The 27728-nt window shown below is 35.5% G+C and overlaps 1 protein-coding gene across 2 annotated transcripts in view; it reads right to left on the bottom strand.

The window, feature by feature from the left end:
• Positions 1-27728, bottom strand: part of agbl1 (AGBL carboxypeptidase 1) — a 162068-nt gene that overhangs the window by 14453 nt on the left and 119887 nt on the right. For both annotated transcript variants that reach the window (XM_081355542.1, XM_081355543.1), the window contains exons 21-23: positions 26486-26617; positions 25225-25401; positions 12223-12386 (exon numbers count right to left, since the gene is read on the bottom strand). In XM_081355542.1, coding sequence (XP_081211668.1) covers positions 12223-12386; positions 25225-25401; positions 26486-26617 — 473 coding nt within the window. The remainder of the gene's footprint in view (positions 1-12222; positions 12387-25224; positions 25402-26485; positions 26618-27728) is intronic.

Here is a 27728-nt window from a genome sequence, read left to right as displayed (position 1 = left end):
TTATACTAGGGCTGGGGTAAACGATTATTAATTAAACGATTAGTCGGGCGATTATTTTATCGATTAGTCGACTAATCTAACGACTAATTGGAATTATTTATCCTGTCTGTTATTCGCATATCTCTGTCGAACCGACAAACTCGACAGCTGTCTGGGCACGAGTAAGTGCAGTGCCAAGTTTGACGTTGTTTGGATGAGAAATGCAAAAGATATGTCAAATATATCGGTAAAAGAAGCACTTAGAAGGTTGTGGTTTAAAAATAAACATTCTGACATAAACACACTGTTTACTTCTGAATAATATAGTATAAATGTGATAAATCCTTTTTTTATGCAATTAATCCATTGAATCAATATAAAAGTTATTTTTCACATTGATACTGTTGAAAATACACAACAAAGTAAGTTGATCCACATATGACAGCCTCTGAACTCGGTCAATACTAATCTGGACTAAACATAGGCTACATTCAATAAGCCATCGCTAAGAAATACCTTCTGAACGACGGCGACCTTCTTTTTTGACGGCGATCATCTGTAAAATGGCTTAGGTCCTGCTCGGTTTTCGTTGACTTTTAGTACAAGAATTGAAAGTTTTTTGAAAGATCCCCTGGGGTTAACGTGTCAGCATTCGACAGAAGTTTGACGCTGTCGTGTGAGAACAAGCAACAGTCGGCATTTCTCTTCCTCCCGCGTGCCTCATCTTCTTAATCTCCTCACGTAAATGATTAGATTTCGATGGCTTACGTTTCTTCCCTACGGCAGAATCTATGAAGGTAAAATGATGCCATAAAGTATTGCATGCGCAGGGTAAGATTTGTGAAAGTGTACATAAGATTGCAAGCGTAAATTAAATTTGCATGCGCAAGAGAAGATTTGTAAAGGTGTAAATCGCCTTTCAAGTGTAAGAAAAAAATATTTGCAGCATTTAACTGTTATTCGTAAGTGTAATTCATGTATTGTGAAGCTGCAGCTTCATGCTAACGCAAAATAAATAGGATCTGTATTCCTCTGACTTCAATTTTTCCGCGCTTACACTTTTGGCACGGTTTTTGCGCTCAAATACGGCCAAAAGTATTGCAGGCCCGTGAACAGCAATTTGCGACCGAAAACAACAGAGTTAGGAACTGCAAAACAGATTCACTGCATACAATCAAACTTTGTGTAAAAAATAAACTGTTGCAAATGTCTAAATGTGTGCATAGGGCAACAAAGTTACCGAAATAACCCGATTTGTACAGTTACGTCTTTCTTTTACCTGCGCTTCCAGTTTTGGCACGATTCTCTCACTGAGTTTTGCAAGCGCGAAGAGGAGGGCGGGTCCACCTTCTTCATGTAGCCAATCAGATGAGCTTCTCGCTGACTCTAGGTTTACTCTTATCTGATTGGTTCAATAAACACGCCAGTCACCAGAACACATCTTTATCTTCATTTGGCTCAGAAACCTTCTGGTTGCCGAAATGGTACTTTTAATGCACACATACATGTTAAATAAATAGATAAACAAATAAATAAACAAATAAGTCATGATTGCTTAATAAGCTGTGCACCATTAGGATGACTATATGAGTACATACTGAATTTCGAGCTGGTGTGTTAAGAAAAAAAAATAGTATCTGAACTACTGCATGCATAATTTCACCTGTCTACTGATTGGTAGGATTCCACTATTATGTTACAATAATATTTTTTCGTGTATTTAAGAGCATCTCTATGCACCATTTATCACCTGTAATGCCATCGTGTAACCACTAGATGGCTGTATAGCCCTATATATGAACATATCAAGATGCTGTATATTCCCTGGTTGCTGGGTTTTTATTCAGACATAATTAGTTACTTTTTGTCAAAGTTGAGTTTATGTTGATTTAGTATCAGTTTTTCATTACAGTCAAATCTGGACACAGAGAAAGCATTAAGTTATTTATACTAGCTACATATAATAGCTTGATCAGTCACACGAAAGTAATCACTAAATCAGAATCAATATTGGCAGTGCGACCAAGACATATTTCAAAATATGTAATTGAGTGTTAAATGCCACGAACAGAGACATGATGTGAAAAACACTGCATCAGAATTGTATTATTACATAAAGAATGGGTATTAAATGTTTTGATTGTAAAGTTTAACATCTGCTCAGTGGTGTAACAGATTATATAATATATCAAATTTCAATCCAGTAACGTTAACACCAGCTTGAAATTCAGTATGAATGTTAGTCAGCTTTAATCAGCTTAATGGTGCACAGCTTATTAAGCAATCATGACTTATTTGTTTATTTATTTGTTTATCTATTTATTTAACATGTATGTGTGCATTAAAAGTACCATTTCGGCAACCAGAAGGTTTCTGAGCCAAATGAAGATAAAGATGTGTTCTGGTGACTGGCGTGTTTATTGAACCAATCAGATAAGAGTAAACCTAGAGTCAGCGAGAAGCTCATCTGATTGGCTACATGAAGAAGGTGGACCCGCCCTCCTCTTCGCGCTTGCAAAACTCAGTGAGTGAGAGAATCGTGCCAAAACTGGAAGCGCAGGTAAAAGAAAGACGTAACTGTACAAATCGGGTTATTTCGGTAACTTTGTTGCCCTATGCACACATTTAGACATTTGCAACAGTTTATTTTTTACACAAAGTTTGATTTTATGCAGTGAATCTGTTTTGCAGTTCCTAACTCTGTTGTTTTCGGTCGCAAATTGCTGTTCACGGGCCTGCAATACTTTTGGCCGTATTTGAGCGCAAAAACCGTGCCAAAAGTGTAAGCGCGGAAAAATTGAAGTCAGAGGAATACAGATCCTATTTATTTTGCTTTAGCATGAAGCTGCAGCTTCACAATACATGAATTACACTTACGAATAACAGTTAAATGCTGCAAATATTTTTTTCTTACACTTGAAAGGCGATTTACACCTTTACAAATCTTCTCTTGCGCATGCAAATTTAATTTACGCTTGCAATCTTATGTACACTTTCACAAATATTACCCTGCGCATGCAATACTTTATGGCATCATTTTACCTTCATACGAATCCACCACAGGTTCATCAATGCCGTCAAATGTATTAATTTTTTTGTTTGTTTGTTGATCAAAAAGTGCAAAGTAGATAAGGGTGTCAGAGATAGGATGTCGGGTGTCAGAGCGCCACTGTTACTGTTTACAATGCGTGGAATGGTGCGCTGTGATTGGTTGAGCGGATTTATGGCATTCTGCAGAGAAAGGAGACTGGCGTTTGTCGCGGTTTGGAAAGAAAGGGCAGAAACATGGCAGAATAACACGGCGGGCGGTGTGAGTGTGGCGAGCTGTACCTCCGGGAATGGTGCAAAAAAAATAAAAATAAATAAAGAAGCGTCGACGCAAAAAATATGACGTCGACGTAATTTTGACGTCGACTACGAACCGCTACAGCACTACTTTATACATACTTTATACTATATCGACTAAAAAAAAAGGACAGATACGATTAATGCAGTTAATAAGCATAAAGAGGCAGCAAGATGCTTCATGTTAATGACATTACTGATATTTTAGCTCATTAGAATGCAGAATCATGATTTAAATACACTAAAAAATGAGTTAAGTATATCTGGAGAGAGGTGTACACAACCACATGGCATGTAATTACTTCTCAAATCCCCTGGTTAAGACCTGCTCCAAATATATATATATATATAAATAAAATAAAATATCATAAACTACTTACAATGGATTACAGTTTCACATCCATAAACTACTTATGAGGTGGCAGCAAGTAAGGATAAGACAGATAATACTACTAAAACTGTACTTACTTTTCTCTAAATATCATGATCTTTCCAAAATTATGACACTGTGACTATAATAACTGCAATCAAAAGTTAGTCAAGAAGATTTAAACCTGCAAACTATTAGCAAAATACTAATAAATGCTAATACTAATACTAATAAACTAGCATATATACTAATAAATGACACAATATATATTATTCTAATATACTAATACATGTACTATACTAATATATAAAAACTGAATCAGTTTAAATAAAAAGTATAATAAAATTTTTGCCATTAGCGATTTAAAAACATAATTTTTGGATTTAAACCCGTTTAAACTATATAAATAATAATATATTATAATAATTTACTAATAAATGTACTATACTAACATATACTCATATATTTAAATGCAGTCATTTTTATTAAATTATTTTAAGATTTAATTATTTAAAGATTAAATAATTATAAAAAGATTAAAGAAAATTATTATTATTATTATTAATACTTATTACTATACAATTTTTATTTTTGAAAGACCTATATGGTCAATCACTATTTAAAGAGAAAATGTCAAGTAATAAAAAAAAAAAAATCAGTGGTAAAACAAAATCAACAGGCATTTTAAAGACCTCAATGACATGCATTATTTCAAAATAATACATTTTCTACCCTGAACAAAATGTCAGGCTCTGCAAAAAAGTCCAAAGTTCCGGAAATAATTTAATTTGCAGATTAGAAGGGGCAAGCTGCGTGCGAGGGAGTGTTCGTGTCTGCGTGACGGCAGGGAACAGAGATTCAATCAGCTCTCTCCTGAGAGACGGCCATCGCTGCACAAGGATACGCAGCTCTTGTTTACAGTGTGTGCTCTCACAAACTATTACAGACACCTCATAAGAGATCTGCCAGCAAATATCTCCAAGAAGGCATTAAAATCAACGCCACTCAAAAGCTGTTTGCAGCCCACTTTTCAAGCTCTTATCTTCCCCTCCCTTCTCTGTCACTGCGTCTGAACGCATGCTAGTAAAAGATGTGCAGAGGTAGTTTCATTTTACAACACATCCTGCTATCAAGCCTGTTCATGCGGGGACTGTAACACAGGGAACAGCGGCTCTGAATTTTAAGTATGCTTATAATGATTCTTTTGGAGGGTCTGTCCAATTGTGCATTCATAATTAAACGTGCAACTGAACAACTAAGGAATATGAAGTTCTGGCAAACTTTCAGAGGTGCAATACAATTAGTGGAGCTTCCCTGCGGTTGATTGGTTCAGTGATTTTTGGTGGACTGTTTAGAAAAGAATTCCTAAGATGCCATTTCATGGACTAAAAAGTAGATTTAGCACATAAATTTAGTGCAAAAAATTTGCAAAACTGCAATGTAAAAATGAACAACCCCTGGCTCACACGCAAAATTATGTACGAACTTTTGCTGCCTTCAGTGTATTTTCAGAGCATTTTTTGAGTTTTAAATGTTATTTTTATATATAATGTCACTTAATGCATTAAATAGCTTGATAAAAAAATATTTACATATTAAATATTAAAAAAATAATTATGTTAAAAAAAGAAGGAAAAAATACCATGGTGAACCAAAATTCCATAGTAAATACAAGTCATTTGACCTCATTTACGAATGGGTAGTTATAGAAAAATGTTATTTTTCTGAACCTATGACCGACATACATATGACAACTCATAAACCAGTAGCATCCCATACCAGAAATGCACTGCTCTCTTGATAGATAAAATGACTAAAATAGGTTAGTGCAATCAATTTCACACATTCACTTAGCGTAATATATTTAAAAAGTAAATTAAATAAAAATAATTATGCAATTAACAGCCCCTGACTTGATTATAATATGAATATATATATATATATATAGTGCTATGCATAAGTTTAGACACCCATGCTAAAGTTGACTAAAAAGAGGAATAAAAAAATCATCTTTTGGAAATTGAACTTAATGCCTTAATTAAAAAAAATAGGAAAAATCCAACCTTTAAGGATACCAATTTTCTTTATGAATGAATAATGTATCATAAATAAATAAATGTTCTTCCTTAAAATACAGGGTGCGTAAGTTTGGACACCCCTATGTTAAATTCCCATAGAGGCAGGCAGATTTTTATTTTTAAAGGCCAGTTATTGGCATGGAGTACTTTCCATAAGATCATCTCTCAATGCAAATCAAACCAGCTATTAGGCTAACTGAAATAAAACCATGCCAATCTCTAGGTATGGTGAAGGCTATGTGATGATGTGGGGCTATTTTAATTCCAAAGGCCAAGGGAACTTTATCAGGATGCATAGTATCCTGGATCCATGAAGTAACTGGCCTTTAAAAATAATAAATCTGCCTGCCTCTATGGGAATTTAACATAGGGGTGTCCAAACGTATGCACCCTGTATTTCAAGGAAGAACATTTATTTATTTACCATACATTATTCATTCACAAAGAAAATTGGTGTCCTTAAAGGTTGGATTTTTCCTATTTTTTTTAATTAAGGCATTAAGTTCAATTTCCAAAAGATGATTTTTTATTCCTCTTTTTAGTCAACTTTAGTATGGGTGTCTAAACTTATGCATAGCACTGTATATATATATATATATATATATATATATATATATATATATATATATATATATATATATATATATTGTATCATTTTATGCAAATATATGTGCATTTTTTAAGTTTTAAATGGCATTTTTATATATAATATCACTTGATGCGTTAAATAACAGGCTTGATAAAAAAAAAAATTTACAGAAAAAAAAAAGAATTATGTTAAAAAAAGAAGGAAAAAATACCATGGTGAACCAAAATTCTATAGTAAATACAAGTCATTTGTACATACGACATACATACATATGACAACTCATAAACCAGTACTCCCTCAGGAAAATAACTAAAGAATGGAGACTGCCTTGGAAAGCAGTGTGATGCATGCCTATTTCTCTCTAAAGAATACTTAAATGCTCTAAATTAATTGAAATGAAGCAAGCTAACTGGCGGGTTCAACCTTCCTCAGTTTCCTGAAGGGCGACCATCATTTCAGAGTGGATTAACAAGTTAATGTAGTTTGTGGTAACTTTTGATGGAATAAGTTTCACAAGTCGGCTCAATTTTCATTGTTGGAATAGCTGAAGGTGCTGGGTGAATCCGAGGACAACATTGCAAAAGGATAAAACGGGCCAATTGCCATGTAAATTCAGCTAGAATTGTTGAGGAAATATTAAAAATGATAATAATCAATTGCTGTTGTTCTTATTAGTGTTATTTCTTGTTTTTGCCTGTCTGTTTGTTTGTTTACCCTTTTAAAGATCCCCCTTTTGTCTCTCAATTGAATGTGTTTCATGGTTGACTAAGCTTTCAACTTCGAGGCTTTGGCGAAGCGCTCTGATGTGGGGGAAGAAAAGAAATCGAGCTCGGGAAGAATTACACAGCGAGCCAGAACATACCGTGGGGACTCATTTCCAAACTGCGTAATGAAAGAACTGAACAAATGTGTCAAGCTGTAATATAAAATGTCATGAAAGGTGTGGAGACGTTCAAAGCCGTTTTTATGAGAGCTGGTTATCTTCTGAGGGGTCTGGCATCAAAACGGCTTCTTGGACGTCTTTAGTTCATTAGATAAAAAAACACTTGCTGGTAAGTGACGTCATAAGGAAGCGTTTCTAAGGAGACTAAAATTGAGGTCAGACACAAAAATTTAACTTTTCATTTTAATGCTCAGCCGTGATAGAAGCCCATTTCCGAACCTATTCCAAAAAAGTCATGCTTTATTATTAGAAAATCAATTCTGTGGACTTTTTTTTTGAACTATGAAAGCAAAAAGGCTGAACTTTTGACACAAAATTTATAATAGACTTGAACGTGAAGAGTGTTCATGTGAGCCGCAGGGCTTCATTTGAGATCTAGCAAGTATTGAGCGTTCTGTCGGGCTACACAAAAGTGTTGGGCAGGAAAATAGCATCCATCTGAATGTGAATTGTTTCCCTCACAGAGGAGTCGCAAACAAAAAGGGCTTCCTCTCAGCTCTGAAAGCGCTCGCTTCTCTTTTGTGTCTGGGGCTCGAGGTGAATTAACCATCCACATGACTTTGTCTGGGATGATTTTGGATGCATGCCGTCAGTAGAGCCGGCTTTCCTGGACTGACTCGCAAAAAGCACAAAAGGCACGACTAGAGCTGTGAAGTTGGCGGTCACTGCCTTTGAGTGGAAAGTGATATCCATCTGTTGTCATCTGCTGTGCTGACTGTCAAAAGAAACTGATCAAATCACTACAGACCTTAAAGCAGAAAAGACATCCTTAATAGAGATGGTTTCTCTCTCTCTCTCTCACTCTCTCTCTCACACACACACACACACACACACACACACACACACACGTTGGGTTTCCATGTTTCATGGGGACTTTCCATAGACAATGATTGTTACACTGTACAAATTGTATATTCTATCACTACACCCTATCCCTACCACTAAACACAACCATCACAGAAAACGTTCTGCATTTTTACTTTGTCAAAAAGACATTCTGTTTGACGTATAAGAAGTTTTCCTCATGGGGACCAAAAAACAATTACCTGGTTTCCCTACGTAGTGACATTTTTGACCTTGTGGGGACTTCACAACGTAGGAATAACAGGTACACACACACACTTTTGTTTTGCTATACTTGCAGGCCCTCCGTAGACGTAATGGTTGTTATACTGTCCAAACTGTATATTCTCTCCCCTTGCACTAACCCTATCCCTAAACCAGCCCATCACACAAAACTTTCTGCAGTTTTACATTTTCAATAAAACACAATTTATTATGTTTATTAATCAATTTCCCTTGTGAAGACCAGCCAGAAATTTGGTCCTCACAAGTATAGCAAAACACGCCAGCTGAAAATGAACCAAACTCTAACCCTAAAATACAACTGACCTTTTCATTATTTAGTGTCTTTTTTATCCAATTTTCCTTTCAAAGATGTTCTTTTGGATTAAAAAAAATGTATGCCGATAATTATTTTCACGTTATTGTCCGTAATTGATAGATGGCTTATATTAAAATTAGGGCTGTCAAACGATTAATCGCGATTAATCGCATCCAAAATAAAAGTTTGTGTTTACATATACGTGTGTGTATGGAGTATAATTATTTTCTATATATAAATACACACACATGCATATATATTTAAGAAAAATGTGTTATTTATATATAAAATATTTATATATAATATAAATTATATATAATATAAATATATATACACAGTATATACATGCAAATATTTCTTAAATATATACATGCATGTGTGTGTATTTATATATAGAAAATAATTATACACCGTACACACACATATATTATGTAAAAACAAACTTTTATTTTGGATGCGATTAATCGCGATTAATCGCTTGACAGCCCTAATTAAAATGTTATACCATTTTGTCTAATTAAATACAAAAATGTAAATAAATGCTGAGTGAATTTAGACATCACACTATTATAATGTACAGTATGAAAAACAGATATTCATTGTGAGATCTGGGAAATATTTATAAAATAATTATAAATCATATAAAAATAAACATTCGTCCATCCATTTGCCAAGACGCTTGCCCTATGTTAGGTCATGGGGATGGTACATCTAAACATAAACAGAAAAATCATAAAAAATTAATTAAATATAAAATCAATAAATATAAAAATAAACATCAAATAAATATTCAATTTCGTCCGATATATATAAAATATTGGCCAATGCTGAACAAAAACGATAACCAATATAAATCGTGGAACCCAAATTTTTACATTATTTGTCAAATGTCAAAAAACACATTGGTGCACATTGGTTGCGGTTGAGGAGATTACCCTATGTAAAGCGCTTTGAATGCTGAGAAAAGTGCTATGTACATGTAATGAATTATTAAATGTTCAGTTATTTCAGTCAAAGACTGAAATCGTAAAAGTGTATTTGTCTATGAAAGTAAAAAAAATGATGAGCTATATCTTACATCCATCTAAGTAGAGCTCTGGTTCTGGCTGAACCAGACAAGGCTCATAAGCAGAATTCTACAGTTGTGCATAACTGAGTTATGCAATACTCTCGGGTTAGACCAGTCAAGTTTACAGTTTTCTCTTCAGTAAAGGGAAGAAGAAGAGGGGAACAATAGAAATGCCGTGAAATCCTGGAGAAGAGAGAGGGGTGGGATAATCTCTTCAGAACACTGAGCGGTCTGTGCGGACAAGATGTAACAATTCAAAATGCACACAAAAGGGATTTAATTGAACTTCGTAGAAATCAATAGCTCAGCTTTGGTCCATTTCATTCCATGACAGAAATCAAGACTCTAAGTGAATTTTAACTTGAGGATACTGGGGAAGGGAAAATAGAGGGAGAGGAGAGAAAGAGTGTGTGTAGAGAAGAAAGGAGTTGGAGAGACGTAAGGAAAACAGAGAAAGTGGCAGTGCTCCCAGGAAACCCCTTCAGTGGCAAATTGAAAACTTGAAAGGGAGCTGATGCACTTTGAATGAGTCTGTCCACGTCCCACAGCTCGAGATCATATTTAAAAAGCCAAAGTAAAATGGCTGCCTCACTTGGCAACAGCAAATCTGGAATATGACTCTTAAAGATCATTAACAAGGTCACTTTGGCAACGTGGTATAGTGCTTAGAATGCGGCATTTTACAGATATTCCTCATTCTATTTTTACAGTACTAAGAAAAATCGAACCGAGAGTTATTACGTCATTGTTCTATTTGCATACTGACTGCAATTGGTTGGTTAATTATGTGAGTATTCAGTATGCAAATATAGACATCTACACAAGCTGCAGACAAAAAAAAAAACAAGACGAGCAAAGTCATGACAACAACAAAACACCTCTGATGCAGCATTTTATTTACCCAGAACCACATCCTAACATTTAAATTTACCCAAAACTTCAACATTTCCTCCCCATATATTTCCTTCAGGACAAACACATTTTCTCACACTTTTCTGCAATTATTTCCTCTTTAAACCACCTAATATACTCCATCTACATATTGTTTGTAGATTGTTTATGCATGTTAAGTTTTTATATATTTTTTTTTATATAATTTAAGAAAGCCCCGCCTCCACTCACTCACACCAGCTCAGAGATCCACTCGATCAACTTTACTGTAGAAGACTCTGCACAATGGCAAGTGGAAATACTGGTTTAATTCAGCCATATATGTTTGAACCAGAAACTGATTCAGAAGAAGAGAAAGAGTGAATTATAGGGTTGTCTACAAGTCGAGGTATCAGAATGGTAATGCGTTTTATGCATCTCTCTACAACGTCGGACACATAACGGTAATTAATATGATTAGCCTTTGGCTTGACTACGTTATCAAACAGCTAATAATGTGCTGCTAATGTTACACAAACCATGTTCCCCTTCGCCACCTCATAGTCAGGCCTTCTAACAATCAGAACTCAGAACATCAGTGGAGAAAGACATATAGTTCATCATAACATCGTAATATACATCATATACATAATTCACCTGCTATATTGATAAATGTACCCGATTGTTCATATCAACAGAAAAATATAGCGGGATAAACTGGACTCCCCTGCTTTGCAGCATAGTAATGATGACATGCTAAAGCCCGCCCCCCTCGTGACGTGATTGGTTACAAGGTAGTTTGTGACGTAAGAGACACCGGCGATTTCAGACAACGTTCTTGACTGTCTTTGTTCACTACAGTTTTAAGAAGAAAATACTCTTCAATGGTGTTGAACTATGAATTTGCGCATGGCTTGTCTTAAAACACATTACAAACACCACAGAGACAAATAAACAACATTAAAAACTTGATTTTTTACCACAGGGGGACTTTAATTAAAAAAAAGTGAACCATAAATGCAGAACCCCATCAATTTCTCTCTCCCTCTATAATGTTCCTAATTTTAATAAAAACTTTAATGCTATTCCTTTGCTGCTGTGGGCTTGCACTGAGATTCCTTTAGGAAATGCGCATCTAACTCTTATTTTCATTCTGCTCCACCGAAGCAGAATCGTTATCATAATATAGTTACAGACAATTATAGTCATCAAATATAAATCCCACAGGGCCAGCTGAATGTGCATATACTAACAAAAAAGTGTCTAATTTCAAATAATTAAATGCAGCTGAGTAATTTGTGTGTAGCAAAATAAAAAGATTTATCGTTCAAATGAATATTCCTACTTTAAAAGGGAATAGAATAATTCTCAATAACTTTTGTTTTTTACATTTTATTCAAGGCCATGTCTAATTAAACTCTGCCGTATTCGCAAATTTGAACATCTGTATTAATAGCAAACCCAGCTGAGAAGCACTGTTTTAAAGTATTGAGTATAAACCACTGATTTAGAAAACCTTTTTATTGTGGTCTATTTTGACGAGTTTTGAAGCCAGAGACGTATGTGAGGTCAAAATATCTTCATTTAAGACTCACGTATTGGATTTGTGGTCGAGCAGTCTGTCGTCCAGGTCCAGCAGGGCAGGCGCGTGTTGGATCAGACGGCTGTTATAATGGATGGAGTTCCTCCTGAGGGTGAGAAGACTCTGGCTGAACTTCATTCCCATCTCCTCCAGCTCCCGCGTCCCTGTCTGCAAGCCCTGCGAGGTGAAAACATTTGAGATTTAAGATTGACAGACTGATTGATGGGGGCTGTCAAACAACATTTACAGACTTGTCTCTTAATTCTGGAGCCGTTTCGCAAGTGACCCTTCTGCGTTTGCTCTGTGAAAATGTATGAAATTTAAAAGACATGAAAATCATTGATTTAAAGAGCAAAATAACAGTAAAATACAAGTCAATCAAAACAAGGTTGTTAGATTCAAAACACCGAACAAAAACAGACAACAAAATTAAAATGTCAATACAAAACAAAAAATACAAACACAAACCAAATATAAAAAACAAACCAAAAGAAAAAAAACTAATAAAAAATAATAATCAATATTTAAAAAAAATAAATAGACAACAAAATGAACAATTCAGATGGTAAAACTAAAGGTTTATGAAAAAAAAGTTTATTATTAGCATTATTTGTTTGCAGATGCCACTCGGTTTGATATTTTTTAATCTAGTAACATTAAGTGAGTCTTCAGAGCCCAAATATCTTGTGTGGCCACTGTATTTGCAGCCTTTTGTAGCACATTTGCTGAAATTTAGCTGAAAGTAGCATTTAGTCAGGTCCCAAAATGAATCTGCATTGACACCACAATGTTATTGCACACTTCCCGCTGTGCACAAACTCTCCTCTCATATAATGCACTGTTCCAGAAATAACCGTTAATGGAAATTCAGACACTAACCATATTTTCTGCCACTAGTAAACAAACACCGCACAGGCATTGAAACGTTCACGCTTTTCTAGGCACACAAACCCCAGCAATAACCCCATGAGTCCTGACTCAGTGGTTCAATGAGCTGTGGATTACTGCAGGTTAACAAAATCAATAAATCTGCAGCGTCTCCATGTTTCTTCAGCGCTCCACTCACTGGTGAAGCCAAAACAAGCATCTACTCATCTACGTAATTATTCATGCTTCCATCAAATTCAAACCAAAACATCCATTATACTGTATATATTTATGATATAAAGTAAATGTCTTGAAATAAACTATATATATATATATATATATATATATATATATATATATATATATATATATATATATATATGAAGACTTCAGATAAGTGCCATCTGAAATTTTCTTCTAGAATGATCATTTTTATCAAGCTTGTATGTTTATGCTCAGTTATTTCACTTTAATGGCAATGAAAATTACCTATTAATTGTCATTAAAGTGAAATTACTGAACCTAAATGTACGAGCTTGATAAAAATGCTCATTTTAGAAGAAAATTTCAGATGGCACTTAGAGGCTTTTGCATCTGAACTCTTCATTCTTTATATATATACATTTTAAGCTAAAATCTAAAGATAATAAAGAGATTCAATCAAGACATCATGCATCAACTATGTGCAGTCAGTTGTTAACAGTCAAACAACATGAAAACAGTCATGATTACAACTTTTTTTCCCCCATATCATATTGATTCTTGTCCAAATAAAGTCTTTAACCTTGCCTGTTTCAACATTCAGTTTTCTGTCAGATTACGCCTTTCATAACATCATAATGATTACAGATTATTTCGTCACGAAGCAGCTGCACCTGCTCGTTCAAGCATGTTATTGGCGTGTGAACGCTGCACGCTTCCCCTGAGAAAGTGTGGCAGTGAATCCCCGTGAGCCCTTCATTCACTGCAACCCTGGCCTGGTGAGATTGATCCCCGTTTGCCTGCAACGCAATCTCCATTAGAGACCATTCATTATGAGCGATCGCTGCAACCAAACCAAGCGAGAAAAAGGTGGCACAATTTTTTTTAGATGAGCCACCACACTTATTTAGTCTGCATCTTTCACCCCATGTGATGCCTTCATCCAGTGCTGGGAAGACTACTTACCAATTGTAGTCCATTACTGAAGGCAAATTACATCATGGAAATTAATGAATCTATTACATTACACATTTTAGGTAATATGATCAGACTAATTTTTGATTAATTCTAGATGACTTTTGACCTAACTCGTTTATCTCATTGATTTAAAAAGGACAATCATGTGCCATATTAATACAAAACTACAAAGAATTTTTTTTTTGTTATCAACAAATACATTTTACATTAAAAGAAATAATAATTTTAAATTAAAATACAACATTTATTAAAACAGGTTTTTAATATTTAATAAGTAAATAAATATTGTAATTTGGCTTCTCGATTTTCGGTATAATTAAAGCCTCCTGACTAGTGGCTGCTCTGTGCGTGCAATTCCATAAAACTGCAAGACTTTTTGAACATATACAAGCAAAAAACTTTTAAACGGTACATTTAAAAAAAATTGGGATATTAAATGAATTCTGAATAATGTACAGGCATTTTTGTGAATATTAAGCAGTCATGTTTAAAGTAATCATCAATTAAAAAAAGACTGTAATATGATTATGAGTACTGTAAAATGTAATGTAATCTAAAATGTAATGTAATCTAATTACAGGTTTTTAATTTTTGGAATCTGATTACATAAACCAGATTACAATCAGTTACTACCCAGCACTGCTTACATCCCTTCTTTCTCTCTTTCTCTTGCTGTAGAAAAGCGAGTCTTGGTTGTGAACTCAGCATGCCAGATGAGTCAGAAGTGAGCTAGCGTCGGCGCTAATACCTTAAGAGTCTCGCCACACTCTGGGGAAGCGGCCAAATTAATGGGAAGCCGTGTAAGGAAGAGAATGATGGGCGAGCAACACCAGGCACACCCACCTACACCTGACCTTTACGTGATCAAGAGACAGAGTACAAAAACACACACACACAAACGTCCACGCCGTAGACACAAACTCACTCTGTCAAGACCGCCGCAAACATAAACAGACGTTTACCCGCAGCCTCCCTCCAACCGGCCAATGAGACGCTGAGGTGCCAAAAGCGAGGGAGAACTGCTCAGTATGAGTGCGGCTGTGTGTTCTGGGTATCGCTCTTCAATAATTTAGAGGCAAAACGGGGGGTTACATGTGTAGAATGCATAGAGCCTGGGCTGTTTGTTCGGAGTCGAAAATCGATTCTCACCATGTTTGCATTGAGAAGGCCACACTGATCATTTCAACTGACACAAGGCCCTTTTAACTTCCTCTCGGATGCAATCGCTCATGTTAAAACACTTGTATGTTTAGAGAGGAAGCTGAACCCATTAATGTTTGCATCCAGAATTGCAAATTAAGCACAGCAAAGCAACTACATCAAAAACGCTGTCAAGAACAACCATATCTGACATAGTTTTACATAAAAAATAATAAATATGTATATAATGCAGATGAATAAAATGTTTCACAAGGAAAATGTGGAAGCAGTTATGAACAGCTCAGTAGACGTTCTTCAGATGTTTGTACAACATTCAGATGATGTTTTGTGATATTTATGATTCAGACTGATGCGCATGAACCTGATCTCTTAGGATTTCAGATATTCGCACACTATATTATTAGAAAGTTCCCACACTTTCTGCAGTTCATTTCCATGACATTCAGTAATTTTTTTATGGATCATTTAAAAAAAAGATTGCGCTCACAAAGAGATTTCCTGACATTTTCACATTTTTCACCACAATATACAACTTGAATAACAATAAAACAGACAGACATTTGAAGGTAACTGCAGTTTGTTACTGGAACAGTCTCACATAAATTTATGTTGAATATTGGTTGTTGGCCAAGCATTCGCGTCTGCGTTTGCGTCCTTGCATAATGTGTCTTGCCCAACGGGCATCTTGGCGATGTATATGTATGCGTTTAGTGAATAAAGACATTTCCAGGCATCAGAGCTGATTAACTGATCAAAGAATCCGAGTAATTTGTTTTCAACCAGTTAACAACCGTTGATTTAACACTCGCTGAGGAACAAATAAAGCAAAAATATGACTTGCGTAATAGATGAGTCCCAAACACAGACAAATATACACACTTTGCATGCTCTTGTTTGCAAATTAGCCAATCTAAATCACTTTGTGCCTAGACTTTTTGTGTGACAGAGAGAGGAAAATAATTAAATAAAAAGACGCTTGTTCACTTATGCAGCAAAGCGTTTTGGTCGGCAGGGGCAAATTCCTTGTTTATTGGAGTGACAGTTTTTCTCTTTGATAAGGCCAGAGTTGAGGAGAGCCAAGCAGGCAGCAGGAAGACTGCCAAAACCACACACAGGCATAGCAGCTATCATGCCCTTTCAGAGGGCCCAAGCCATTAGAGAGGTAAATTACCCCTCCTGATCGCTCTTATTAACTCTAAGCTAATCTCAGCGGCATACGGCTTGATCACCATGGCACTATGCCACTGAATAGACTGGAATCAATCGTAAGAAATGGCCCCGTGGCAGCAAATAAAAAAAAAAATCTCGATTTTGGAGCATTAAAGTCGAATAGATGAAAGGACATTCATAGGGATGTGAAAACTACATCTTTTGTGTAATATAGCGTATAAAATATATTAAATATACGATAATGTATCATGTACATTCACATACATTCACAAAAAAAAAAAACAGTGCTCGATACAAACAAATCAAAATCACTCCGGTAAAGACACCAAGGATGATAACTATGAAGATAACCATAACCGATATCCGATTAGCCTCAACATCAATGCATGATGTTATTTTTATTATTCGTTCTTGATCTTGTTTTTGTCATGTCTGGAAGTATAGAAAAGAAGATCCAGCGACTATGGTGTCAGATATGCTAATAACTTGTTCAGATGAAATACTTTTCAGATATACACCTGAAATGGTGATCACAAGCAACTGTACATCTCAATTCCATAAATGACTTACATTTTTCTTTTGAACCACAGAGGGCGATAGAGAGGCCAAAGTACTGTAGTGCAACATTCACTACATTTACTATTCCCGCTGATTTACTCCAATGAATGAGTGAATAAAAATGTGTGAGCGAATTTGAGTGCACTTGAGGAGCTGCCGAACTCGACACGCCATCTTAAAAACAGCCAAAGATGTCTGTGTACATTGATCACCATTGAAAAATCGATCTTCAACAAATATATAGTCTGAACAAAAAAATAAAATCTTGAATTTTATGGTTTAAGTTATGGATTTGTTAAAACATTTTTGAATGAATGAATTTGAAAAGGTGAATTTATCATGCTAACAGCTAACAACCCGTTAAAGCTACTTGTCAAAAGAAGCTTTAAAAGTAGTGATGAAAGACTAATATTGTGTCCAAATGCTAATTTAACATCTTGCAGGTATAAAATAACGCAATTTCTTCTCCTATATGTTTAAATATTTAAATGCAACAAAACGCAGGATCTCTAAATTCATAAAAAAAAAAATCTAGATAAACTAAACTAATCGACTCGTCATCCTGGCCAAATTTTTTTTTTCAAGTTCCAAGTGATTTTGTACATTTGAATAATTTTTTTGAATGTAACTTTGCTAATTAGCATGTGGCATGCTAATGTCACTGTCGGCATTTCAAATGACAATGATGTATAGCATCTGAACTGTCTGGTCTTGCGTTGCATCGCTCGCTTACCTCCTGGCATATACACACAAAACACACCTTTCTTCCCTTCAGCCTGCAATCATAAATCAATGACAAGTCACACAAATGCTAACTAGTGGCTACTTGGCCACTTTCAACCAAGTGCTTTATTTCCCCTGAGGCTTCTGTTGCTACGTCTTGTAGTTAAACAATCTAGCAGGAATTTTTTTTTTTTTTAAGCAAAGAACTCTTTGGAACTGTTTTCCAATAGAGGCCCAAGCATATCAGAGCTCTGCTAGCAAGCCTCAGTGTCATTGATAAAGTGAGTCATGATCAGAGTTACTGACTCAGCGGCTCCCTCTAGTTCTAAGCTGTAACACTGCACCACTGGAAATTACCTAACATGTGTTTCTTACACAATCCCTAGAAGAGTAACAGAGTAAAATATAGCTGCAAGCAGCAATTATCAGGGCCAAGCGCAAGAAGACGATAAGACATGCCAACATGCTGCAGTGTCAGACCAACTGCAGCAAGGAGGAATTAAAGACATTTAAAGAGGATTTTAGGCAAAATGGCTGAACAATCATATATACAGTAATTAAAAATATGATTTAACGGTTTATCACTTTCGACCAATAGGTGGCACATTTACGAAATTGATGTGGTGTGGTCAGAGTGAGGTGACAATGACACATACAAAGTTTGGTGTCAATATGTCAAGGCATTGCAGAGATAAAGCCTAGTCATTTTGGCATCATGCCTTAACTTTGCTACTGTGGTATACGAAAACGGTTTCGTCTATCGACACGAAATCCATAACATTTTGTCGGCACGGCCTGGAGATGATACGATTAAGATTTTGGTGAAAATCGGACAAATGGTCTAGGAGAAGTTCGAAAAAGTAGAAGAAGTTTAGCTGACTATGACAAAAATGGTATACTGGCTAACCTTTCCCGCAAGCGGTTCTATGGGCTGCCATAGACTTCCATACGGAATAATAAGAAGAAGAAGAAGAACGCCAGCAATTTCAAGAGGTGCCTACGCACTTTCAGTGCTTGGCCCCTAATTAGCTACTGTTTTTCTTAGATGATCTCTGAGAAATATCTGGAATATCTCTGACAGTGGTATATTATTTTTTATCTCAATGCTTCTCATCATTTATACTGTGATTAAAATCTAAGTTTTTTGGGGAAATTAAAAGTTAGTCAAATTGCAGAAACTGCTCAGAAAAATCTATTTATTTTGCTATTCTAGCATGATAATAAGATTTACTGCATATTATTATTAGCATTTACACAGTATTGTTTTATCATTCCTGGCAGTAATTTTGTAATGTTTTTGTTAATTTTAAAATCAACAAATGAGCAAAACAAATTTCTTGCTACAGTAAATGCTAAATAATAAAGTATATATAAAATAATAAATAATTTCATCTTTCATGAAGTCCTACATAAGCCGTGTTTCGTTGGGAGTGAAATTGTAAAGAGAGTCAGGGTTGGTTTTGATCGACCATATGTTTCCTGTGGCCCCTGGAGTTTCAGCTAGAAACTTTTAAAGATTGATAATCATAAACTAAGTGGAATTATTAAAGATGATGTTAAAATTAAGCTCATGCAAACATCATCTGTTTATTCAAGCGAGACACATCCAGTAAACATCACACTTACAAATCACATTCCATAAATATGGTTTGTACATTGTGCCTAAAAACATAACAAATAGTCTCAAATCTATTACTCTGAGACAAAATGAGTTCTTAGTTCCTGAACCTTCTTTAAAAAATTCTCCTTTAAACAAAAAGCCAAATTAGAAAGCTGTGATTGCATTTGAATTATTTTCTTCTGAAATGTTAATAATCAGAGACACTAAGGAAGAGCCATTGTATCTCGTTGTATCCAAGTGCATATGGGATTGTCGACTTTTAAAAATATTTTTTTTTACAGTCAAGTATACAGTATCAATGTTAAAATCCATTTCCTTTTAATAATACATATTTATATTTTATAATTTTTGAAGTAGAAAATGTATAATTTCAATAAACAATAACAATGAAAATACTTTATTATCAATAATAATAATAAATAAATATATTTATTTACTAATTTTCTATACAATTTATGCTAACTAACCTTCATCGTATGTCATAACATTTGTTTTAAATATTTCAAAATCCTAAAATGGTGTTTTTTTGCAGATTTTGAAACTCTACACACGATGGACTTTTTAACCCCACTGCATAAAAAAAAAGTCCAGGCAGCTTTTTTACTTACTTGGACATGTCTATCTGTTTGTGTGTGTGTGTGTGTGTGTGTGTGTGTGTGTGTGTGTGTGTGTTTGTGTGTGCGTGTGTGTTCACATGGTGTGCATCAGTTTGAAATGAATCTTTATTTAAAATCCATGCTCTCTTCCAGTAGACCAGGCAACTGACATTTCCTCTCATAGTCCTGCATGACACCATCATTTAAAATCAGCTACTGATAAATAGTGAATGGAAACAGAGATCCGATTCTAAAAGCTGGACCTGCAGCAATGATTTAGAGAGGTCTGTGGTGTTCATCGTTTGAAGTGCTAGCTTTCCCTTCACCTTGGAAAACATAGAGATGGAGACGCCGGAGGCATCCAGAACATCTAAGCGCATATCACACAACCAAGAGAGAGGAAGTCCAGACGAACGTCGAAACGCATGAGAATTTCAATCTCACAACATCTGAAGAACACTTAAAAAGAAGGAATTGTTTCATTTAAAACAATAATTGAATCAAAAAAATCTTACATAATATATATTTATATTAATTGTATTAATAATTGTATTTATTTACATTACATATACATTTTGATTTAATTATAATTCTTTATTCACAATATGATATATAAATGTATGTAATTATATGAAAATTATATGTATATAATTTGTAAATCATTTAATTTTTATTTTATTATTATAATTATTTTTTATTATATATATATATATATATATATATATATATATATATATATATATATATATATATGAAGACCTCCGATGCAAAAGCCTCTAAAAGCCACCTCTGCCAAAAAGGAGATAATTATATTGAGTGAATGCTCTCTGCACATACTGTAGTATAAGTTTATCAAATACTTTCACTTCAAACTCACTAAATCTCAGCCTCAGCCCATTCAGAAATTATGGTACTTGGGTAGAAACCTATACATAGGAGCACCTGATAATATGTATATATATATATATATATATATATATATATATATATATATATATATATATATATATATATAGATAGGCCTATATATATATGAAAAAGCTCTTGCATGGTGCAACCACAGATTAAACTTTTCCATAGACTCGTCTTTGGCGTATAATTTAATGGAAGTTCTCAGCTGATTGTCAGACCTGCACACTCAGCACAGTCAATGTCCTCAGTTTGCTGCGCCTTGCAAAATATTGCCGTGGCCATAATTAAAAGCCGTCCTTTGATATTAATCACATATTATGAGAGTTGCTTTAATCAATTTGCAAACATCAAATTACTGTCTCGAGCATATGTTCCTCAAAATGGCTGTAGCCATCATTATTTCTTTTTTTTTTTAAGAGATCCAATTAAATTTCTGGAAATCGTATGGGTCATAACTCCACTTACTGTCCTGAAATACAATTATCAGATCAGTCATAGTCTAGGAAAAGCCTCTCAGTGGCAGCAATAGAGCATCCCATCCAAACAGTCAATCTGATTCATGTCTCCAGCCTGTCGCAGTTGATCCACAATTCACCTTGTATGACACATTTATCCCAAAGTGAACATGAAACTGAACTCACAAGCCATTTTCCTTCTAGAATGTCACATATTTTTGCAGTATGGGATACGATTTGAATTGATTGGATAAGTAAAAAAAATACAAGCCAGAATAGAGCCAGGTGATTGGAGGGATTAGGCCAAAATCTTGGTCTTGGTGATGTCAGCCATGAAGGAAAGTTGCTTCAGATGATGAAACTTTTTTTTTTTATTTGGACTAATGTGCACTGATGAATCGTTCACATATAGATATAGATATATATAATTTCATGAAATGAAAAAGCAATGTCTGCGCTGAAGCTGTGTTTCTCCAAAGTTTCTCCAACCTTCAAACAAACTATACCAAGTCTAAATATCTGACATTGAATCAGACAGTATTTACAGCATATTACATGTCAATTTTAAGTTGAGGAGATAAATTACCCACTAAAAATGTTCCAAGTTTGCTGCAAACTCCCTGTAGGCTCACTAAGCTAAAATTCAAACTTTGCTTCACAGTTTCGTTTCGAGACAAAAGTGTTTATCCTAGCTGCGACTAAATTGAACCTAATCAGAATGTAGCACTCGGCATACTTAATTAAACGAACTTTGTACCAATTTCATCACGCCTCTCGTTTATCTTAATCCACGTGTTTCCTCAAAAAAACGACAATAGCTGATTAAGTTTAGAAGAGAAAGAAGTGCAAAGGAAAGGAAGTGGGGAATTTCATTCGGCAGTCTGAAATTGCAAAGCTAAGGTGATTAAAGGTGCCGTCTTTGTGATGCAAATGAGATTCCTTTTGAAGATTATCCTTCGTTTGGCAAAAGACACCACTGCTTTGAGTGGGAGACCGTCAGAAAAGGTCCTACCGGTGTCATTGGCAATCTTGGAAAATGGATAAGTTTCACTTCCTTTTCAGTCCAGAGCAAAAAAAAAAGCTTGCCGCCCAAAGCTCAGATTTAGTGAGATGTTTCTTTTATGGTACAGGTGTAGCTGTCTATCTGATCAGGGATTCGACTAGGCAGTGATGACATTTCAGAGACAGCGTTACTCCGAATGACCCAGGCTCTGATTTACTGACTGAGAACGTAATTAAGCTTCGCTCCATTCCCGAATCCCAGAGCTCGTCTGAGCTGCTAATTGGCATGAATTAGCTGTGAACAGAGGGAGTTTCTATCCACTCCCCACTCTTTTCTCTCACTCTTTTTTTTTTTAATGTTCCCACTCACACTAACTCACATTAAAGGACCCGGAGAGGGCCCACTTGAATTGGCTCCACAGTCTAATGGTCTGCCAGGTTCCTGACATCGGCAGTGAATATTAGTACAGACTTTTTAATCAAGAGACTCTCGGGCTGCCGCCCATTGCTAAAAGTACATGTACCAAAACATCTGGCCTGCCAGCTGCGCTTGTATGCCCCGCTCGTAATGAAATGTCTGATTTTCTGATCCATTAGTCCAAATCTATACACATTTAGAAGCTCATGCGTCCTGCATATTGTCCGATACGCTCTTCAAACACCAACAGGGATGTGGATTAGTCTGACAATGGACATTCGGATAGGTTCGGAAACACAATAACTGACTTTAAATGACTTATAGTTATAAATCGAATAAAATATACATTTATACATCAAAACTATATACAATATTAATTATAAAATAATAATAAATATAAAAAAGTTTATGTTAATTGTTTTTTTTTTTAAATCTGTTTATAAAATGAGATTATATACTGTTTATATACACTGTCTTTTTTAGTTGCTGAAGTATTGAGCACATAAACAGATTTTTTTTTTTTTTGAGAGAGACCAAGGCTGTTCCACACGCTACTGTTTTGAAAGAAGAAAGCAAAGTGGCTCTAACCAGCACAGTGAGAGACATGGACGTTCCAGATGCACAACAAGACAAGGAGTACATCAGAGACTACAGTCTGAGAAACAGACCCCTGACTGGTGCTTGGCTGGCAGCTTCATTGAACAGTACAAACTAAACATCAACAGTCAGGAGAAGACTCCAAAATTTTTTGGGCAGACTGCCAGAGAAGATCTAACACTGACACATAAGAAAAAAAAAACTGTTATTGAGCAAAATAACAAAAATTGGATGGTAAACAATTATGGATGGATAACTCTAAGGTCTTGTTAGTCAATCCTGTCTTACTGAGAAAGAATAGGGCTGTTCTCACCTGTCCACCTGCTAGCTGGCACAGATCCTGTCTGTTTTATTTGAGCTACAAGTCCCATTTTGACTGGGAATAAGAGATTAAACTTAATAAAATGTCTCCCTCAAGAGCTGACATTCTCCTATCAGACATTTCTCCTCAACCATTAGCACTTTCTGAAAACATTTTTCTTACTTGCAAAACCTTTAGAGGTGCAGTCCATGGTCAAGAGTAATTCGGCACCCTGTCCTTTATTAAAGGGCTGCCAGACCTCCCGGAACGTTCACAAATGTCACCGCGTTAGAATCACTCTACTTTGACTAAATCCCATCTGCCAGTATCGCTAATATTACCAAGTTTGGCCTGTACAACATGACTGTTTGCTTAGCTAGCTAAGTACCAAACCAAGTCCTTTTAAGGCAAGCCAGTTCACTCAGTGGCCATCTTGGGTAATGTCCCCAGGTAGCTATTTTCTATATATTTTCTAGCTACTTCCTATACAATAGTACAATTTGTCAAGATCATTTTGCATTAACAAATATCAAATTAGCAATAAAATCAAAATGCATATCTGCTTCTTATACTGTACCTGGTACCAAACCAGGCAAAAACTCTGCATAAAAGTGAAAATGAAAAAAACGAGAAAAAAAAAAAAAAAACCCTTCTGGAAGTTAATTCTCAGGGAAGCTGATACGCAGGTATCTAGGCTACGATCTGAAAACCGCATGTGGCTAAATAAGCAGGTTAATGAATGATTATTAAACTTGTAGATGGGGCGAGGATGAGTAGATAATGAATACCTGGGAAAACGAGGGATGGTCCCTTAGACAGCATCATTAGAGAAGAGGATGGCTGTGGGAAAGCCAGATGGAGAATGCCAAGGGATAAAAAGAAGGTCAGATTTAAGCTAGGCGCTTGCAGCTAATCTGATTAAAAATGGAGTGTGGTATATTTCAGCCACATGAAAGGGATAGTTCACCCAAAAATGAAAATTCTGTCATTTACTCACCCTCAAGTTGTTCTAAATCTGTATGGGTTTCTTTGTTTTGTTGAAAGCAAAAGAAGATATTTTGAAGAATGCATGTAACTAAACAGTTGCTGTTTCCCACTGACTTCCATAGTATGAAAAATAAATACTACGGAAGTCAATAGGGACCAGAAACTATTTGGTTGCCAACAATATCTTCTTTTGTGTTCATTAGAACAAAGAAACTCATACAGATTTAGAACAACTTGATGACAGAACTTAATCAAGTTGGAGAACTATCCCTTTAAAAAGTTACATCGTATGAATATGTGGAAACCTCTGAGATGGCGATCTTTGCACTAAAATTCTGCACGCAAAAGTGGCACAACCGTTTCGTGAAACCTCTGATGTTTATCGAAAAACTACAAAGTACAGGAAAGTAAAACAGTTCATTCACTAAACCGTGTATTCGACCGACCCTTTCATCTAAAATGGCTGACCTTGTAGATGCCCTGATTGCAGCCGTTGTAAGTGCTTTCCATGGTGTAGCTTCGGAGAACACCGATCTCCCTCCAAACGACCACCCGCGCTGTGGACGCCCGAGACTTCTCCACCAGATAGTTGCAGTTGTTGAAGGAGAACGCAGGTGCTATTCTGTCCAGAGTTTTTGCGATGGTCTGTCGACACAAACAATGCATACGGTTTGAAAAAGTATCATGCATTTCATTGTATTTGCATTTTTATTCCACTGTTTTTAGTTCTAGTTTTGTGTATATTTAGTTTAAGAGACTATTTTGCATAGATGGCAGACATCAGACAGACAGCAGCCAGTGATGCCATATTTTTCACATTACAGATTCCACAGATTTACATACACATATCCCTATCCTTTAACTCAATTCGTCACAGCCTGTATGTTGGGGAGAAACTTCCTTGGGCACTAAACTGTTATTGAGATCTCACTCAGTTTTGTAACACTGATTCTAAAATAGAAGTAATAAAAATATACATGAATGAGAATGAACATATAGTAAAGACTATAGAGTTGTGAAATGAATGTGAATAAGATCCACTATCAGGCAAAAGTTTGGGGTTAGTAAGATTTAAATATTTGTATTCACCAAAAATGTATTTAATTGATCACTAGTGACAGTAAAAACATTTATAATGTTACAAAACATTATGGTTTCCACAAAAATAAAGTAGCACAACTGTTTTCAACATTAATCATAAGAAATGTTTCTAAAAAAGCAAATCAGCATAATAAGATGATTTCTGAAGGATCATGTGACACTGAAGACTGGAGTAATGGCTGCTATGTCATCACAGGAATAATTTACGTTAAAATACGTTACGTTTGATCATTTCAGGAGAATTTGTTAAGAAATGATCAAGATCATATTAAACATAGCACATTTTTGATTGCAGACTGGTCTCTTGGCAAATCTGAGCACAGTTTGAGACATTATTTAGACTTGGGTCGGTTTGAAAATCTGCTAAACGATGTGACACAATTCACAGCCAATCAGAACATATTATGTTTAATATCCACTTGGCCAATGAGATTTTTCTATGGGCAGAACCAAGCGCAATGACATGGTAACAAAAAACAAGAAATCAAAAAAAAAAAAAATCGTCAAGGGACAAAAACAAAAATTCACCACTTTCTCCCTTTTTATCGTATTATCATCCAGGAGAAACATTTGAGATATTAAAGATGATCTCATGTATGAATGTCTTTGTTATAGGCAGTAAGTGTACCCTGTATCCCGGGTCTTCTTTTAGGGAGGCCGTGTTAATGGGAGATCCAGACTGCCACAGGGTTTCCTTCATACTGCAGCCGTACAGAAACACATTCTTCTTCCTGGAGTGACCGTGGTAATCGCAAAACACCTGTGGGATGTGATAACACAACAGTTTTTCAAAAGACATAGAGCGAAAATGGCAAGATTGTGCTGTATTTGTGCGTCTGTGTGCGTGAATAACAGCCAAGGACAAGGAGGTCAAACATAAGGTGGAAACAAAACGTCTTGTTTTAGCTTTCATGACACGACAGCAACACAGCGTTAACTTTAGGCCGAGCGCAACATAATTCATCTTGTCACAAGACACATATACGTGTAAAATGAGGGGAATAAAACGCTAGACAATGCATTGAGTTTAGACTCTAATTCAAATGTTGTCTCTTGTTACCACTAATTGGTTGACAGTGCATGTCAGCTTTTTGTAAAGGCTCAACAAGAGGACTCCATCCTCATTCATTAACTGCACGTCACATTTTTTTACATTGTAAGTTTTGGAGAAATGACAACGTTCCTTTGACCAGGTAGGCTGCATAATTATAACTGTGATCAATTATGAATTGTGCCATTATTGATATGTAAATCTGGCTAATTGTGTCAAAGTATTCGCTAATGTTCTTCGCAACAGGTCAGTACCACTCAATTACAGGCCTGCCAATGGTCGTTTCTGAATACTTTTTTATTCACTTAATTGCATAATTTATTTTAAGATAAATATTTTAACATTCCATCAGTTCCAACCCGTTATTTGATTTGATTTTTTTGGCAAGCATCAGTTTGGGTTGTACTGGAATGTTACTTGACCATCTTTAATAGTGTATTCTCTCAAAAGTGTTGGCGAACCTACTTCTGTTGCTTTGTTTTCCCCCCCTGACTTGCATAGATAGGGCAATGGGTCCATTACTCCATTTCCTGAGAAGCTTCTTTTGAAAAAGGACAGGGGGTGGAAAGGGACGGAGGTAAAGATAGATGCTATTCTTTAGTGCTTTAACAGCATCAGAAGAAGCTCAAAGGAACTGGACAAGACTCTATGAATAGACCTGACTAAAAATAAAAAAGCTCTTAATTTTGTTAGGAGACATGAACTAGAGGTCATCTAAAACTCTGTGACTCTTTCTGCAAAATATATAGTTTTGGCAGTAGGTGGCAGCGGTGACTGTCTTTATTAGTGAGACATTCAAAAACTTTATGAGTGTATTATT

Source organism: Scardinius erythrophthalmus (assembly GCF_964197995.2).
Source record: "Scardinius erythrophthalmus genome assembly, chromosome: 24".
NCBI classification, from domain to species: Eukaryota; Metazoa; Chordata; class Actinopteri; order Cypriniformes; family Leuciscidae; genus Scardinius; species Scardinius erythrophthalmus.
Note: the sequence above shows the minus strand (reverse complement) of the source record. Positions and strands in the feature narration are given on the sequence as shown.